This window comes from Chaetodon auriga, chromosome 7, assembly GCF_051107435.1.
Source record: "Chaetodon auriga isolate fChaAug3 chromosome 7, fChaAug3.hap1, whole genome shotgun sequence".
In the NCBI taxonomy this organism is placed as follows: Eukaryota; Metazoa; Chordata; class Actinopteri; order Chaetodontiformes; family Chaetodontidae; genus Chaetodon; species Chaetodon auriga.
In genome coordinates, this window is record NC_135080.1 from 3,945,647 (window position 1) to 3,962,557 (window position 16,911).

At 42.9% G+C, this 16,911-nt stretch overlaps 1 protein-coding gene across 5 annotated transcripts in view; it reads right to left on the bottom strand.

The window, feature by feature from the left end:
• The window catches only part of nectin1b (nectin cell adhesion molecule 1b), a 138,209-nt gene that overhangs the window by 18,577 nt on the left and 102,721 nt on the right, over nucleotides 1-16,911 (bottom strand). For 4 of the 5 annotated variants that reach the window (XM_076734266.1, XM_076734269.1, XM_076734270.1 and 1 more), the window contains exons 6-7: nucleotides 12,302-12,449; nucleotides 3,959-4,052 (exon numbers count right to left, since the gene is read on the bottom strand). In XM_076734266.1, the coding sequence (XP_076590381.1) occupies nucleotides 3,959-4,052; nucleotides 12,302-12,449 (242 nt within the window). Of the gene's footprint in view, nucleotides 1-3,958; nucleotides 4,056-10,795; nucleotides 10,862-12,301; nucleotides 12,450-16,911 lie in introns of all 5 variants that reach the window. The other variant, XM_076734271.1, reaches the window with a different exon arrangement.

The following is a 16,911-nucleotide window of genomic DNA, read 5'->3' on the forward strand; positions in this document are numbered from 1 at the left end:
AGAGCAGGGCACATTAGAGAAGAAATGAAGGCTGAAGCTGATGGAACCAATCCTATTTCACTTTATATACAACAACATGAGTCAGACCATGAAACTACACTTACACAGTTTTTGCAACCCAAGGCTCTTTTTTTTTTTTTTTTTTTTGAAAGAGGAATGAAAATAAAGGAGATGACAGCATCATGACAGCTGTCTAAGTTTTTTTTTTTTTTTTTCTCCACTGTTCAGCAGACTAGTTGGAGGCTAAGTCATATTTCTAAGCTTCTCACTGTACAATTCAAGGTGCAGCAGGATACGAGAAAGCCGGGAGGAGGGCAAAGTGCTCCTCTATAGTTTTCCTTCAACAAGTCGCCAGTCTTAAACTTCCACGCAGCATGCTCCTAATTGATCTGTCAAACTCAATCACAATGCAAAGTTTGATGCCACTGACATTCAAGTACCTTTAAAGGGTTTTTACAGTGGGGTATTCACAACAGGCTCCACGAACGTTTCACGACATGACAGAATTAATCAATTTTCTGATTGCAAATGAACACTCACAAAACCTTCATTAAACGTATGTCAGACCGGCGCACAGCACAAAGAAAGGAAATAAGAATGAATGAAATAAATCATGAGCAGAACAATGAAGTTATCAACGCAATAAATGTGAGATTCATATAATAGATGTTGAACATTGTGTTTCCTCTCCACACCTCTGTGCTGTTCAATTTGAGGGATCAAAAGGCTGCCAAATTCTGTTTGATCCCCATTTTTCTTACATTTAAAAATAGCTGCTGAATGCCAGTCAATATGCGCTTGGCTGGTGTGAGCGTTTCCATTCACATTACATCAAAAGGAGAAGAATAGCTGAGTGGTCGAACGCTGAGGACCAGACTTCTTATGCCGTTCGCTGGAGGAAGTGTTTTTTTGGGAGCCCCCCTCGCGCAGATGTTGATACTTCAGCTGCCCTGTCAGTTGTGCTGTGTGCACTGGGCAATAATAAAACTATGATGCTGCCAATTTCTTCAGGCCTGCAGAGTCGCCTCGCAGCCCATCCTGAAATAAAGCTGGGATATCCAGCTCTTTCAGGTTCCAGTTCGATAATAGAATATACTGCGTTTCCTGTCTGTGTCTGTGTGGCTCTTTGTTTGTAATCCAAACTTTTTCTAAAATTGGGTTTTCATTGATGTTCGGGGTCATTTGGGTTGAGGGCTGCAGCACAGCAATAACAAAGTTATCAGAAAACAGAAGGAGAAGAACTTTTTTTTTCTGAATTTAAACTTAATGCATTATTCATGGAAATATTTCTTTATTTTAAACAATTCATTATTTCTTCTACATACATTATGATAAAGATTGACATGAAAGACTGAGGAAACCTGGTCTGGTAACTGTGGCTTCTTCATAAAATTAAGAAAACAACGTCTCTCTAAGCTAAACCTGCTGCAGTTCACAATAAATAGAACAGTGTTATTATAACAGATTGTCTGGCGGCTCTGCAGATGCTGATTATCTCAGTGTCACTTAAAGAAACAGCTCATCAGGATGATTGACGGGTTCGGGTGCAGGAACTTGTCCAGCTGAGGGGAGGAAGACCAAACATGACGTTTTCTGGTTTTCAAACTGTAGCTCAGATTATCTCTTAATTACTTTTCATCGCCGGTAATTTGGAAACGGTTCTGTCATTGAAACAGAGGATGAATCAGAGTTGAAGGTTGCAGCCATCATTGTGTCTTGAACTGCCGTGCAGAATGAATTACAGCCATAAATACCAACAAACCTGAAAGCTTGAACCATAAGAATATTTGTTCTGTTGATACACAAATTTCGTTGGGTACATGCCTTCTTGTGTAACAGCGACGCTTCCTGTTTATGCATCCGTGATTATTGTTTATTCATGCATACTTTACTCATCATGTCATGAACCTGCTGTGATATTTTTTCCTTTTGCCTATTTGTATTTTTCCAGATGCAGGCCTGCTGAGCATGCAGCTTCTTTTAAAGTAACTACCGCCATAAAATCGAACACATTAAATCCTGTTAAGGGTTTATTACAGCCTCATCTTCCTACTAATCACCAGTGAGTCCAGCATTGCGTGCCTTGCTCAAGTACTCGTCCTCAGTAGTTGTGCAGTGAGGGGAGCGCATTGCTCTCCCTTCCCTCCATTGCCTCTCTGCCCAGATGTCCAGGAGTTTGACCTTGGAGCTATAAAGACTATCGTAAAGTTGGATTTAAAATCTCAGCAGGGCTGATACACGGTGGCCAGCTCAGCGTTTAGGTGAATCTTCAATTATTCAGATTCGAATAATTCTTTTTTACACTTTATCTCCCCAATTTGGAAGGGGCAATTATTTTGCACTGTGTCCTTGACGACACTAAAGGCCTCAGAAAGCTCGCTGTGACCTCTGCAGATCCACGTGCACTGTGCCCAAACTTCCTTATGCACGTACAGTTGCACTCATTTGTTTGTGCGACGGAGAGCGAGCACTCTGGAAGCTGCTGGGAAGGTTGATGCAAAGCCTGGAAATCTTCCTGATTCCTCCATACCGATTTGGTGCTATTGCCTAATGTAATAATGAGAGATTATGTTTTATGTTGTCATACAAGCTTGACGAAAGATTGTCCCACGTGGCCACCAGTGGATTCAAGCTGTCCAGGAGCCAATCATCAAAGGAGCTGTGATGCACCCGTGATGGTACAACCATGAAAAGTGAATTTTGAGAGAAACATAGGTCGAGTTTGGACAAAGTCGCAGTTTTGTAATTGTGATGGCGCACACAAGTGTAGAAAAAGTCGATATGTATATAAAAAAGCTGTCCTCTGTAGAGAAGCATGTGTCCTCCACATAAACTGTGTCCCAGTTCCAGATTAACTGTGAACTTCATACACTACATACTATCTTTATAGTAGAGTTTTTTGCAGAAGAAATCAACAGACCTGACTGTTGTACGCCCGTCCTGAAAAAGGCAATCAAAGTGTGACTTTAGACTGACACTGCCAATCAAGCACAGCAAAGAGACAGCAAAACATTTTCTTCCAAAAATGCCGCTGTTATTTTTTATTTTCATTGGTGTTCCCTGAGCTGTTTCACCAGCATCCATAATTATCTTCCCTGCTGTGAGCACACTCAAAAACTAACTATATTTAGTATATATGCTGTCTGCTTGGAGTGCACTTTGTCGCACGACACACTCAGCCCTGTCGCTTTTGGGATATGCCAATACTGCCTCCTTTTACCTGCAATGAAGAAACCCAGACCAGTGATCTGATTCTCAGCGCTAATCCAGTGATGATGATTAATTCTGAAACTGCTCATTCAAATGATGAAAATATGTCTTGGGGTCAAAAAGGCGAAACAAACGTGGCTTTGAAATGAAACTGTTTATCGGGCTTGAGTGGCACTTTATAATAATACCACTTGTCTGATAAGATGCAAATACAGTAGAATTAATTAACGTGATATGACACATATATCATGCCCAGATAAGCTGCATACACTCAACAGGAAACTCAAGGGTTGACTTTAATGCCGCCTGCACACAGTATTCAATCCAGGAGTAAAAGCTGCTTCCCAGTGAAAGGTACTTTTTAGTATGCATATACCCTGCAGTGCGAGGTCAGTATTTATCATCAAAAAATGACCCACTTACCATTACTTTACTTATTAGAGGGAAATTAATTAGCGTCAGATTGGTAATTACGTTACATGTTAGTGGCTTCACTTGGAGAACAAGACATTTCTATATTTAGATGCTCAAGCACTCTCAGCTAATTGTTCTATAACTGGATCGCTGAAGGAAGCGTGTGACGAGCGGCAGTCCAGAGAAAAGCCTCCGAATAGCCCTACGAAGTCCAACCGATGGATGAAACGTTCACATTTCGCTCACAAACGTGGCAGAAATCTGGAAACTTTGTGTCAGATCGGCCACAGAGGAGACGAATAAGTAGAGAGCAGGAGGAGGAGGAGGATCTTACCTGGATGTCGTCGGATGTCAAGTGTCCCTTCATGTCACTGTTCTTCTTTTTGGGCGGGGGAGGGGCCGGTTTGTGGGCGGGTGGGAGGTCGGTCCTGTTAAGAGAGTGAAAGGATAACATGACACTCAGCACAGTAAGGGATCGCCACTCTTTACGTCCCTCACCTTCTACAGCACTCTATAATGAGAAGTCCTGCCTGCACTTGCCTTTTTCACTCTTTCCTTGGATTTTGATAGATCTCGTGTTGGTGGCTTTGTTGCGGCGGCAGCCATTCCCCCTGCCCTTTCAAAGGCTCTCGCTGGAGAGACACTGTGCTAATGAGAGTGGGCTGTAATTGGACACTGAGGTGAGGAGATGGGGATGGAGAGAGTATGGGGGCAGGGAGAAGGGCATGTGTGAGTCAAGTCCTCAGGGTGGATCGAGCCTCATCCAGAGCGCCACGTGGACAAACACGCTGCCTACTGTGCAGCGACTGTTTGTTTGACATGTCGTCCTGAGCTGTGACTCAGAGAGCTCGGCAGGCAGCTTCTGCTCGCCACCTTTCCCTGAGTCCCTGGTACTAACATCCCCTAATCCCAAAGCGCACACCCCGCCCCTCTGTTGCCACACCTGGGGAAGAACAAAGCCTCAACAGCTGAACACCTGCGCTCATTTACATGCCGCCATTAACAGAACAGCAAACAGCTATTTTCTTCAAATCAACAATGAAATTTTCACTGGCGATAAAAAGGCCACTCCGGCACACAGTCGTTGATGTGATAATAATAAAAAGAAAAATTAAATCATGAGCAGGAAAGACAGCAGTAATTGAAAGCTTGATGCTGAAATCGTTTGAAGTGCATCCGGATAATTATTTCAGACAAGGAAGCAGAAGGGTTGTTGCTACGAAATCGTTACAAAGAAAACGCCTTCCCTCAAACATGCTGGCAGTCAGATGTCATCTGCCGTATTCTGACATGATATCAGGAGTGATCAAAGATAATGAAGTGGAGCACAGACACTGAGCTGTGTACCTACATGCATTATCTCCAGCTCCTCCCGCCTCCCATTCGCACTGGTTCACGTCCTTATTGAATAACATGACCTTTCCGCAAGGCCAAGCCGGCGTTTTAATGTGCAGAAAATTTGTGCATGAGTGCACCTCTTAACTCTTTCTTTCACGCTCATTATTTCCAGTCCGTATCACCTTGTCTCCAGACAGGGCTGCCGTGCCACTGCCAGATTCATGTGGCACCCTCTCCAGCCCGCCTGCAGCACAGAGGCACAGCAAAGGCACAGAGAGGCAGCGTGCAGCACACTCCCTCATCTACAATAACCTCTTCCATCGCAGAGCCTTCAGAGGAGAAGCATCCATTTTCTCTCAGACAGATAATTATGAGTCTTGTGGAGATGCGGTTTCCACAGGTACAACAGCGTGTTCATTATGAAGCATTGTAATGCGTTGCTTATGACTGTCTGCATTGTGATACAGGTGAGAAAAAGCTGCGACAGCCTACAAGATCATTTGCTTTCAGGAAATGTATGAGGCAAAAAAAAGGAAAAAAAAAACATTTCCAGCCTCTGTCTGCCCTGTGCAAACGCCAAAACACCAAAATCATGACATTTCTTCAATTTGAAACAAAAAGATGGTGAATACCTCATGCACTGACCTAATTGACATTTTATTAGAAAGAAATGTGGCATCATCCAACATTTTCTGCAATATTTACTGTGTTTCTAAGACAGATCACTCGCACATCCTCAACCTGGAATGGATTTATTCAAGCAGGATGAAATCATACCATATTTATGCATGATGCAGCATTTGCATTCAGATCCTCCTGCATTTTTCAGCTTACATTTGATCCCATAGGACCCCTGATGATTGCATTTCATTGCACATTATGTGAAGGAGCCTGTTCAAATGGCGCTGTGTTGGGGCCCCATATGCAGAATGGGTTTATTCAATCTGACCAAACATGAAGAAACTCCCTCGTCTCATGACTTCCACCCCACAGTAACCACTTTCTTCCTGTCATACCTCCCATTCTTGATTGAATTCAGCTCCATTTGTAATCACGTTACGCACAAGCAGCAGCCTCAGGAGACCATCAGTGTATAGACTGTCACTACTGGTTGACACAATTGCAGGAAAACAGGGCGAAAGCAGCATCAGTGTTTGATGAAGCGTCGTGTGTGCAGAGCACACAAACATACAGTGTACCAAGACAAACATACAGTCTGTGTGTGCTCAGTCACTCGAGCTGTATCCCAGTCTCGTACTACAGTAATACTGCAAAGAACAAACCTTTAAAATACACACTTTGCTTTGGCATGCAGGACATTAATATACTTTACTGTCTCGTTCTGGCAGAAAGTAATAAAAGCAGACGTGCCCCAGCATCAAACAAACCTACTGCTGCTTACACTTAAACAAGAGAAAACTTAATGTTTTTCCAAAGGTTTTAACCAGGTTTTGTTTTCAGACATGCTCCTCAAGCTGTCTCAACTCTATCAACAATTTGTTCTCATTTTTCAAGCTGCGTGTTTTGAAATGTGGGACTGTGGTGCTCATCAACAGCACATTCAAAAGCAAATTCAGCATGCATGCTCATGCATCTCTGAGCGCACCTGAAGGATGATTCCAATTTATTCCAACTTGGGTCTGATTTTCTTAGTTTTGGCTGTCATTTGGTTGAACACAGTCATCACAAGTAAATATAGTTATTAATCCCTAATTTTACAGGAAATCTGTGTGTGAGCGCAACTTTGGCAAATGTGGTAAGTCAAAACTGAGCTTCTGACTGGATTTGGTATCTTTTCAATGATCACGTTGTCACATCCCAACAGAAAACTATTATTGAGATGCTAAAAAGATGAAATACTGATCTAAGTTGTAACAGACTTGGAATTTCGTTCAATAATGTTTTTTGTTCATCAAGCTGTTCCTGAAACATTGCCCTCAGTACGTTTTCATTTTTTCCAGCTGTGAGCAGCTGCTTCATTTGCTGTGCAATGTATTATGGGACAAAATGTCCTCTGACAGAGCACTCGAAACGCAGCTTTAATTCACGTGGACGTCTTTGAGTGTCCTTCTTCACTGTGAGCACACTGCATGCTCAGACCTGGCTTAGCATTAGCATGTAGCATCTGGGACATAGAGCAGCTACACATGCAAATCCAGAATCTAGTTGTAGAAACTAAACTCACGTGCATGTGACAAACTGATTGAAGCTGGATTTAAATATAGATGTAAATGTAAGTTTAGCAACAAGTGATGTTTGCATTTTTCTTCTCAATAATACAGTGCGGCAAGCTCCAGCTAAATAATTAAATGACTTCTCTTCCATTCAAAAACTTGCTTTCAAGCTAAATTAGATTTGCCTTTGATCTAAAATATATATATATATATTTTCTTTCTTCTTGTTTCTGTGAACGTTCCTGATTAATATATGCAGCCTTTCTTGTTTTAGCGTGTCGGAGTGACCAGCTGTGGAGATGTGACCTTTTCACTGCCCTAAAATTGTCATTAGGAACAAAAAGATGTTAAATACAAGACGGTGTCAACCCAAATGAAGAGCAAGTAACAGTTCAAGCGAGGGTTGATGGGCTGTGTGTCATTAAATATTTATTGCAGTTGTTCTCTGCCATGATGTATACTTTGCCATATGGCGAGTAAAATATTCAGCGCTTCGGATTTCTCCATAACATTCTGCATTTCCTCCCATGATGCACCTCAGTCTGACTAATTCTCCAGTTTGCACTCAACGTTTGCTCGATCTGTCATTAATCAGATGCAGCAGGATGATGCTCGTCTCAGCTTGACCACCTCGTGTGCATCTCGGCTGTGGGATTACGCGCAGAGTTCCTCCGAGCTGAATGCGATGCAGGCAGCATGTGGGCGTTGGCTTTGTGAGACACTAATGAAAGCTGACAAGCACCACAAGCCCGTGGGGAGCAGAAAGCACTAGGCAGGGAACCATGAGCTACATCCAAGTTTGCACTGTTTCCTACTCAGACATCCACCTTGAAGACCTCGCTCCTCCTCACTCTGTTGGCTACAAAAGGCTCAGGGCAGCTTAAGGGGAGATTTAAGGGGGATAGCGAGGAGAAAACATAACTAATCCTTTAACTGAGGAGAGTAATCTGTGAGGGAAGATTTACAGCAGAGAAAATGACTTTTACAATGCACTCACAAAAAGTGACCTTTCTATTAGAAATTTTCACGACACTGGAGCCGTTTTTGAGCGGCAGAATTAAGACGCTGCTCAGTGTGACAGTCAGGAAACACTCATCGGCTGCACGTGAGGGAAAGTGAGGCGTTGCATCCCTGCAAGCGTTTGGATTAAAAGAGGCGCCGTATGACCACAGCCCCGCTCACGGAAAACAATGTGAAGTGTTTGAGCTGATCCTTGCTGCTCTCATTGATTTCTGTTGATCACAATCTTATTTGGCAATTTAAATGCTAATGATACTTTTAATTGCCAGACGGGATAAATGTGATTTGATCTTTCGGAGGCAATTACTTTCATGCTTTGTCTCGGTCCGATCTTTTCAAAAGGCGGACAACAATTACTCTGCCGAGCTCAGCTTTTTTTTTTTTTTTTTTCTTTTTTTCACAAAAGAAGAAAGAAGAAAACACGAATGAAACAAAATGACTTCTGTTTTTGTTCTTTGACAAGTTTATCAAAAACTATTTCTGTTGTCGGAGGAGGGTTTTTGCTTCTTTGAACATTTAACTTTACAATTATACACACACACACGGCCAGTTTCCAAACCTTTTTCAACACCTTAAGCATGGATGCTAGATTACATACACTGCTATACAAAACAAAGAAACATGAAAATAAAGGTGACTGTTATAGACAGTTGCACTGCATGTATAACATTCTGTACAGAGAAACCAAGCACCATTTTTTACTCATAAACAACAACAGTGAATGATTCGAATTCACACCCGGTACAGTGACAGTCCATGTTGAATGACTCAGAAAAGACAAGACACACAATCCTACTTTGGTTACAGCTTAAAGCTAGAAGGTGTCCAACAATGAATTACCATTTATCACATTTTAAAGGTCTCCACAGAGCGATGGTGGAAAGCACTGGTGGCCAGTTTATAGATCAAAGGGTACACAAGAACAAATCATATCTCTACCAATCACTTCTCCCAGAGTCATCGTTCAAATTGTACCACTGAAGAAGGTTTTTATGACTGCAACATCCCATTTTTTTTCGCTTCGACTTCACTGTGGAATTTATCAATAATTTCAAGTGTCCTCTGAAATCACAATGGTGCTACATTTCAGTCGTGGAAAAGCATTTCCAGCCCCTCAGGTGGAAGAATGTGTATGTAGGCTTGAGAAATAGAAAGTGTTGAAGCTGTTTGGTGACAGTGACATCCAGCTCATAATTCATCATCCTTTTCCATTCTGCATGTGATTCCTCTCAGACGTTGTGGTAAACGTGGCCAGGAAGTTGGCATCAAAGTGATTTATACCAGCGAGTATTTGCAACTGTGTCAACAGCAGCTGCACGTCAGGAGCACTAGCGAGTGAATTCGTTTTGCAGGGGAGCGGCGCCGCGATTGGCAGTGCTTTTCGACATTTTGGAGGTCATACATCACGCTCGGGCGGAAGACAGAGCGATGAACACATTATTCTGAGAACATCGCTTTTGACAATGCCCATCTATTTTGATAATCAGTTGACTATTGTGCCAGTGCAGCCTCTAAAGGACCAGTGATTTATTAGGATTGACCAATTTTGAGTCACATCATGTGCTGCTTTGTGAGGGCAAACAGAGGCGTGACTGGCGGTGCAGTCAGGCATGTTATCAAATGCCCAGGCTTGATTAACGGCTCATCAACATGCAGAATTAAACAGTCTGGCTAAATGCTTCCCCTTTACCCCGACATCAGACACTCATATAAAACTATGAATCTCTCGCAGTGCTTCTCTACATTAAAATAAACCCCAAACATTCTCTTGCAACGTGTCTGCATTCACATAATGAGACATTTCAAAGAAAGTAAACAATTTCTTCATAAGACACTGAACATGTTTGATGACAAGCCACATGAGAACGGACACAAATATTCATCTAGACAATTCAAAGCTTCGAATCACATTTGAATTAAGCAACACATGCCGAGCTACAAGCAGGAAACAGTGACAACAGTTACACAGCACTGACACGACCAGAACTCTTGTCATGCATAGTTGACGACAATCATGCACATAAAAAGAGGGGAAAGAGCAAGAGGTGGAGGAGAGAGGCTGCACAATGTGGTCTGTTAGCAAAGACATTATCAGTGAGTTGTAGCTCATGTAAAACAAAGCCTCTGTAAGCTTACAGATTTCCCTCCGATTAACAATTTGATATGCGTGTTCAATCTCGTCTAAAAGTCTGTCCAAGCTCCTCGGATCTGATAAAGCGGAGCTGGATATTTTATCGTGAGACTTTTAATTAACTTTGATTTATCTTGGCACTGTTTTCAGCAAGCTCAATTTTCATTCATAGTTGTTTATCAAACTGCATTGCAATCTCTTTTCTTTTTTTTTCTTTTATTTTTTGGTCATGCACCAAATAGAGATGTTTGAATTTAACTTCAAATGTCTCAATTTGTTGAGCGCTCTCAAGAGACAAAATAGGAATTCCTTAAATTCAAGGTTTTTCAGACGTTCAGTCCAGCGTGAATGAGCATGTCGATAAACGCTCGCTGCTTTCATCGCTCACAATGGTGTGCTCAAGTATGTCACTTGCAGGCCACCATTACATGCAGGCAACAGAATAGAGGATCCAGGAGGGCAGGGTTCAGTGGGGGATAGACTGGGGTCAGGTGCCTCTACTTTCCTTGTGGGGGACTCTGGCTTCTCTGGAGCCTGTGTCACACAACTATCAGCAACAGCAGCAACAGCAATGCTGAGGGAGGGGAGTGGGAAACAGAGAGCAGTTACTTTGGCATCAGAGTGAGAAAGAAAGACAGATTAGCAGGAGGGGAGAAAGAGACAGAAAGCAATGGGAGAGGTGAGAGCCTGTGTGCTTCATTTGTCTTAAAAAGCATTCTTGAGAGGTAGAAGCAGTGTGGATTCGGGGTCTCCGCAGGCTCAGCGGCGGATCTGCGGAGCACCGAGAGGAGCGGAGGCCAGAAACCTGGCATCTCGTCGATGCTTGATGTTAGCATCGCTGCTTTGAATATCAAATCAATTACATGATTCTGGAGGGGAGACCTCTAAAATAAGCATTATAATCTCATCATGTGAGTTGATTAAAGGCTCATGTGCACCCTCAGCCAGATTCTACACACCCCCAACCTCAGTTGTTTTGGTAATATTCCCAGGGAGGAAGATAGCCAGCCCCTACACACAGCAGCAGCAGCAGCATTCCCACAGGGATGTGGTGTGCATCTTTTATATCCAGTATAGCTAAGAGCATCATGGAAACCCTGGCAACCATTGAGCTATCTGTCATGGCCAGGTGTTTGAGACAAAGGCAGTTAGCAGGATTCAACCTGAATGCTTGTTTCCCTCTTAATGAACGATAACATCCTTACTGTTCAGTCACTTTCGGAATAGCACTAGAAAATATTTTAGATTTTCACAGCCCTGCTGATTGCGGTTTCCTCATCTGCATCATTTGCAATTTCTGCTTTCCCCTCTGTGTGCATGAAGCAGCTGGCAATGCTCAAAGCTGTCGTGGCCCCTGGTGGTTGGCCATAGGAGCAGAGGCGGAAGTAAATATTCAGATACATGATCCGTAAATCTATCTTCAACAGCAGTCTGTCTGCCTTGATTGATGCAATAGAAGATGTCTTATTTACTCTAAAGCATATTCTGAACTGTAATTTTTCAATTTAAATCATCTTCAAGTATTTGCATGGTTCAGTCTTGAGCGACCACTTCAGCATCAGATTTGGTAGAAGTGGTGAAACTTTCCCAACTGCAGCACATGCTCCTGCAATCAGTCCTAATTAAAGGCGTAGTGTTTTAATGGGAAAAGGGTTCACTATAGGCCACACTACAATCAAGCAACCACTTAATAGCTGCCGCTTTAATGATAATCATCGATTCTATCAGCAATTGTAAACAAAGATAAAGTCGCTTTTAAATCTGGATGCCATTCGATTATTTTTCAAAAAGTGACCTGTAGGAAAGATTATCAGCTCTCACAATGAAGGACATGGAGGGACTGACATGCTCTCAGTGTGTTCTTCTGTCTCTGAACACATTAACTCGGTAAAAAAAAGAGTGTTTTGTCCTTTTAAAAGTGTTTCTCTCCTGTGGGCTGACAAGAGTGCACAAACCTAATCTTCCCACCTGCCCGGCCCCCTGCAATATTCTCTGGCAGAGGCTCGGTACTCACAGGTCATTATCTGTCTCAGTGCGGGTCTTCTGCTGCCGCCGATGGACCATGAAAACAGTAACAGCCACGCCGATGATGAGCCCAATGGCGACGACGCCTCCAAGTATCCCGATAACACCACCTGGGGGACCCTGCGGCAGTGGCTTCTCTGTAGACGAGAGCAGAAATAACAGTGTCAGGACAGGTGCTCTTTGAGTAATTGATGCTGCTGGGTTGAACTTGAAAAACAGCAGTGAGGCCAAAAAAGACACTGATGTCACATCTAAATGAGGTTCTCCACGTCCAGGACAGGAAAACTATTTGCAATAAATCACAAAAATCCTGGACATGCTTCAACAACAGGTTCAAAATATTTCACAGTGAAAGCAGCAACGCATCCAAAAATGAGAGAAAAACAATAGACTATTGTTAAAGGAAAATCTTTACAAGCCATTTGACACAGCATTCGCCTGGCTTGAGGTTTTCTGTCTTAAAACACATCCAAACACTTCTTTCTGAGACATATTTTTAAGATGAGACCATTGTCCTGCTCGACCTGGCACTGCATGAATACCACACTACTGTGGTCACTCAGCAGCTGCTGCCACATTTCTAATGTGTACTCCATCAAGTGTTCAAAGGAGCCTAAATTGGCTTGGATTCGACAGTGAACCCAAATGCACTCTTAAGAGCACAGAAAAGCTATTATATTTCAAAGTCCCTGCCAGCAGGGGGTAATGAATGCAAAAATATTTTAAGCATTTCAGAGGAAGAACGAGGGTGGTTTCCAAAGTAAAACTATTTACCTAATTCTGAGCAAAATATGGAAAAGTTAGTCTACGACTGACACGACGGTCAGTGAACACTGTCGATTGTTGATGTTAGCCTCTGTTACTCCTTCTGTTGATAAAGAGGAGGCTATTAACTTTAAAAAGGCGCAGGAACTGCAGAGGAAAAGTGAAATTCAAGAGTGCACAGGGCTGCGATCATCTCCTAAACTTAATTTTTGGAAGAGTCTCTGAGAGCCAATCTCTGGAAGTGTCTTTGAGAGCTTTCGAAGTGACTGTCAAAAGCAATCTGTGACCAGAGAACATCTGAAGCTAGAGGAAATATTGGAAAATAAATACTGTTTGATGCCCGAATATAATTGTTTCAGCTCGATACTTTGCAAGAAACGGGACATTCTTTGAAATCGTTGTCTTTTCTTTGCATAAGAGCTGCCGATTTTATTCTTTTACGTCTGATATCAACAATGAATCATCCTGTATGAGATCAGAATACATCAAAATGGAATTCATCTGTTGTCACGCAGATAAAAAGCTAAATTGCTTCAGGTCCCATGTGAACCTCTTTCACTGTCTCCCACCTAATATCAGGTATTACTAAAATAGGACCGTCATCACTCATAATGGGGCTTTTTTCTGAAGGCAAACAGCTCTGGCATCTGTTTTCTTCGGCGAGAGCAGTTAAGGCTGTCCTTTTTAAGACAGGCCAGGGACCAATCAATAGCTGTGAGTCTGTTGTGATGGGATACTGCAAATTCTCACCATCTTACTCTTTGAAAAGGAAACCCTATCTCCTGCCCTCATGATGTCTCCATTATTATCTGCCCGTCCCTCCTGGTAGTGACAGGACAAGGCCTCGCTCCCAGGGGCCGTCTTCTCAACAGCCCCTGCCTGCTTGCTTGACTCAGTGCCCATAATGATGGATACACAGAGGACTACTTCACATAAGGCCACACAATAGCAGACACGTTAGCCCACCTTGTAGCCGACACCCGCCGCGTCAGAGTCGGCATTCGTGCCCATCAGATTATCGTGTCACGCTGTGGTTGTTGCTGCTGCTCTAATTTTCTGTCGTCTGGTACTTGAAAGTCACGTCATGTCAAATTTACACACCAAAAGCAAGTAAATAGGTTTTCTTGTGACCACATACACCGCCTGCTTGTGATGCATTTCAATGTGAAGTCTGCGGAGTGGCTTTGAAGACGGGGCGTAAATGTGATCGTACTGCGGCATGGCAACAGATAAGCAAGAGCTCCTACTGTTGTCTCATTGCGCTACATAGCAGAAGCCAGCGGGCTGAATTTCATGGCTCTAATGCAAATGCCAGACACAATAGTCTGTTGTATAACACTAACACACAAACACAGAGGAGTGGACTGGATCAGAATGCAATTTCCCTGTTGTGGAGCCTTGGGCACTCAGCGCTCAGGATTTACAGTGTCACCTCCTAACACATAAAGGTAGAGTGAACCATCTGCCGTGCAGTCTGAGCGCTTTGTCTGCATCTTACTTAGCTGGACAATCATCAAAAACTCAAGCTTTCATTTTCAGTACACAAGTTTTGCATTAAAGCATCCTAATCACCACAATCTTCACACTTGTCTGTGCATGTTTTGAACAAGTTTGCGGACTGTTACTCTCGTGGATCGCAGCAAAACGATTTGCAAGGCCGTTACTCCAGACACTGTGCGATAACGCTGAGCTGGGCTAATTTTATCACAAAAGCAAGAGCTTTCCCCTAAACAAGTCAAGCCCTTCCACACTACATGCAGCCAGCAACACACCTTCACATTCAATTAGTCCACGATAATGTAACTGTACCAGATAACCGGAGCAAGATGACTCAATTACTGCAGGGAATGTGTTTTCAAGGACATGAGTTGCTGAGAATTTGGGAACGCAGTGGCAGGACTGCAGAGGTAAATCATTGAAATAAAAGTTCCAGTTCCTAACATCACATCTCAGCCGACAACACGCAGATTGTTGATGGCATAAATAGACCCAGAGTTTAATAAAAGAGACTGTTTTTAAAAAAGCACTTCTTTGATGGAGTGAACCTGAGCTCCTGCCGAAACCAGTCAAGGACAGGAGCTATTGAGGAATGTGAAGCGTGGAATCTGGAGTTCGAGTGCCCAGATGTCACGAGAGTTGAGGGAAAATTAAGCGATCTGGCAAGCATGACAGGCAAATGAGTCACTGACAAATATTTGTGCCTGACCTTGGTTTGTACTCTGCACTGTGGCTCTAATCTTTAACACAGACTCAGATTTCTGTTGTGCTACTACTCTCCGATGGCTGTGACTCGGCCCTGTGAGAGTCATCGTTTGGAAATCCCCCCGTGCTGCACACAACAGGCAGTGCTACATGAAGAGGGCTTTGTCCTTGTTGCAGAATAAACAGTGGATTGCCAGCAGTAATAAGCACAGGGACTGAGTTACTGTACGCAGCAGTTCTTGGCTTCCTGCTTTCACAGCCACCAACACTGCGAGTGGCAGAACCAGCATCATCGTTAGCTTCACCTTCAGCGTCGTCATAAAACACGGAGAGGGAAAATGAACAGCGAGCTGTTTGCAGCACAGCCAACGATTTCTGTTCTTGCCTGTGGGTGCTCAGATTCATCCTTTCATACTGCTCGGGTCAAATTTGACCTCTTTTGACATCCGACGGCAGTGAAAACACCTCAGATATCGTTCCTCTAGCCTGCAGTGTGATGACTTTTCCTAATGTGACCCAAAATAAACAAAAATCTAAATATTTTAGAATATACTTCTGTATATGTGCCACAAATGTTTGTACACTGAAGCTGTTCTGGGTTCTTTTCTATTGAAATGGATTTTATTTTGAAGCTGTGGAATTGGACGTGCCATGTCTGTGTATGTTCTCTATGGACGACCTTGACACTGTCACGAGAACCGCCAGCGTTCCCACCACATTCACACATTTCCACCACTGCTTTGAATGCAAAAGGCTAGTTTGCAATTGCACTCTCCCTGCTCTTTGAAACACTAATTAAGGATTAATGGACCATTTGTTAATGTCAGGTAGTCTATTTATACATTCTAAACAGATCTGTGGCTCAAAATTCGCTTGCCATGATAGGCTGTGAAGAACTGACCCGGACCATATGTGACAGTAAGGCTTAGCTGAATACCACCAAAGAGACGACTGTCACAAAATCCCTTTTATTGCACTTCCTTCAATTAATTAATTGAAATTGTCAGGATGTGGACTTCTGTCGGACAAAGACACTAAACCACAACACTGCTCTGCTCCAGATTATGACAGGCTACATCATGGCATCACTCAGGCTTGAATGGGCAGTATTTACATACACGATGGCCACAACTAAACAGTATGTTGCTCTATTCATGACGCACTATTTACATGAACATACAAAGGTGCAGTTTTATTTATTCGTTTGTTATTGTGTGACTGGCCTTCCCCCGACGTGATCGACACATACGCTCGGCAGAAGAAGAACATCTGTGCACAGCAAGGTGCGAACCGTAGTAAGTGGTTAAAGCAATCACATTCATATAATGAGACGCTGAAGCTATACTGTATGTATTGATTTTACATACAATATAGCTAATTGTTCAGAGAGTGTGTTCTTTTTTCCAGAAGAGCTCCTCTTCTCCTCGGGGAATTAGGTCCTTTTTTCTGTTCACAGAAGCAGCAACTGCAGCTTGTTTTGAATATGCTGTGTTTTGTATATGTCCTGTAGGTGATGGTGTGGTGCTTAAGTACAGTTTTGCTGTGCTTGAATTTTGCTGCAGTATTTGTATTTCAACTATATTTACTTCAACATTTCAGAGGGAATAAGGCAAAGCTTGGCACCTTTTGATA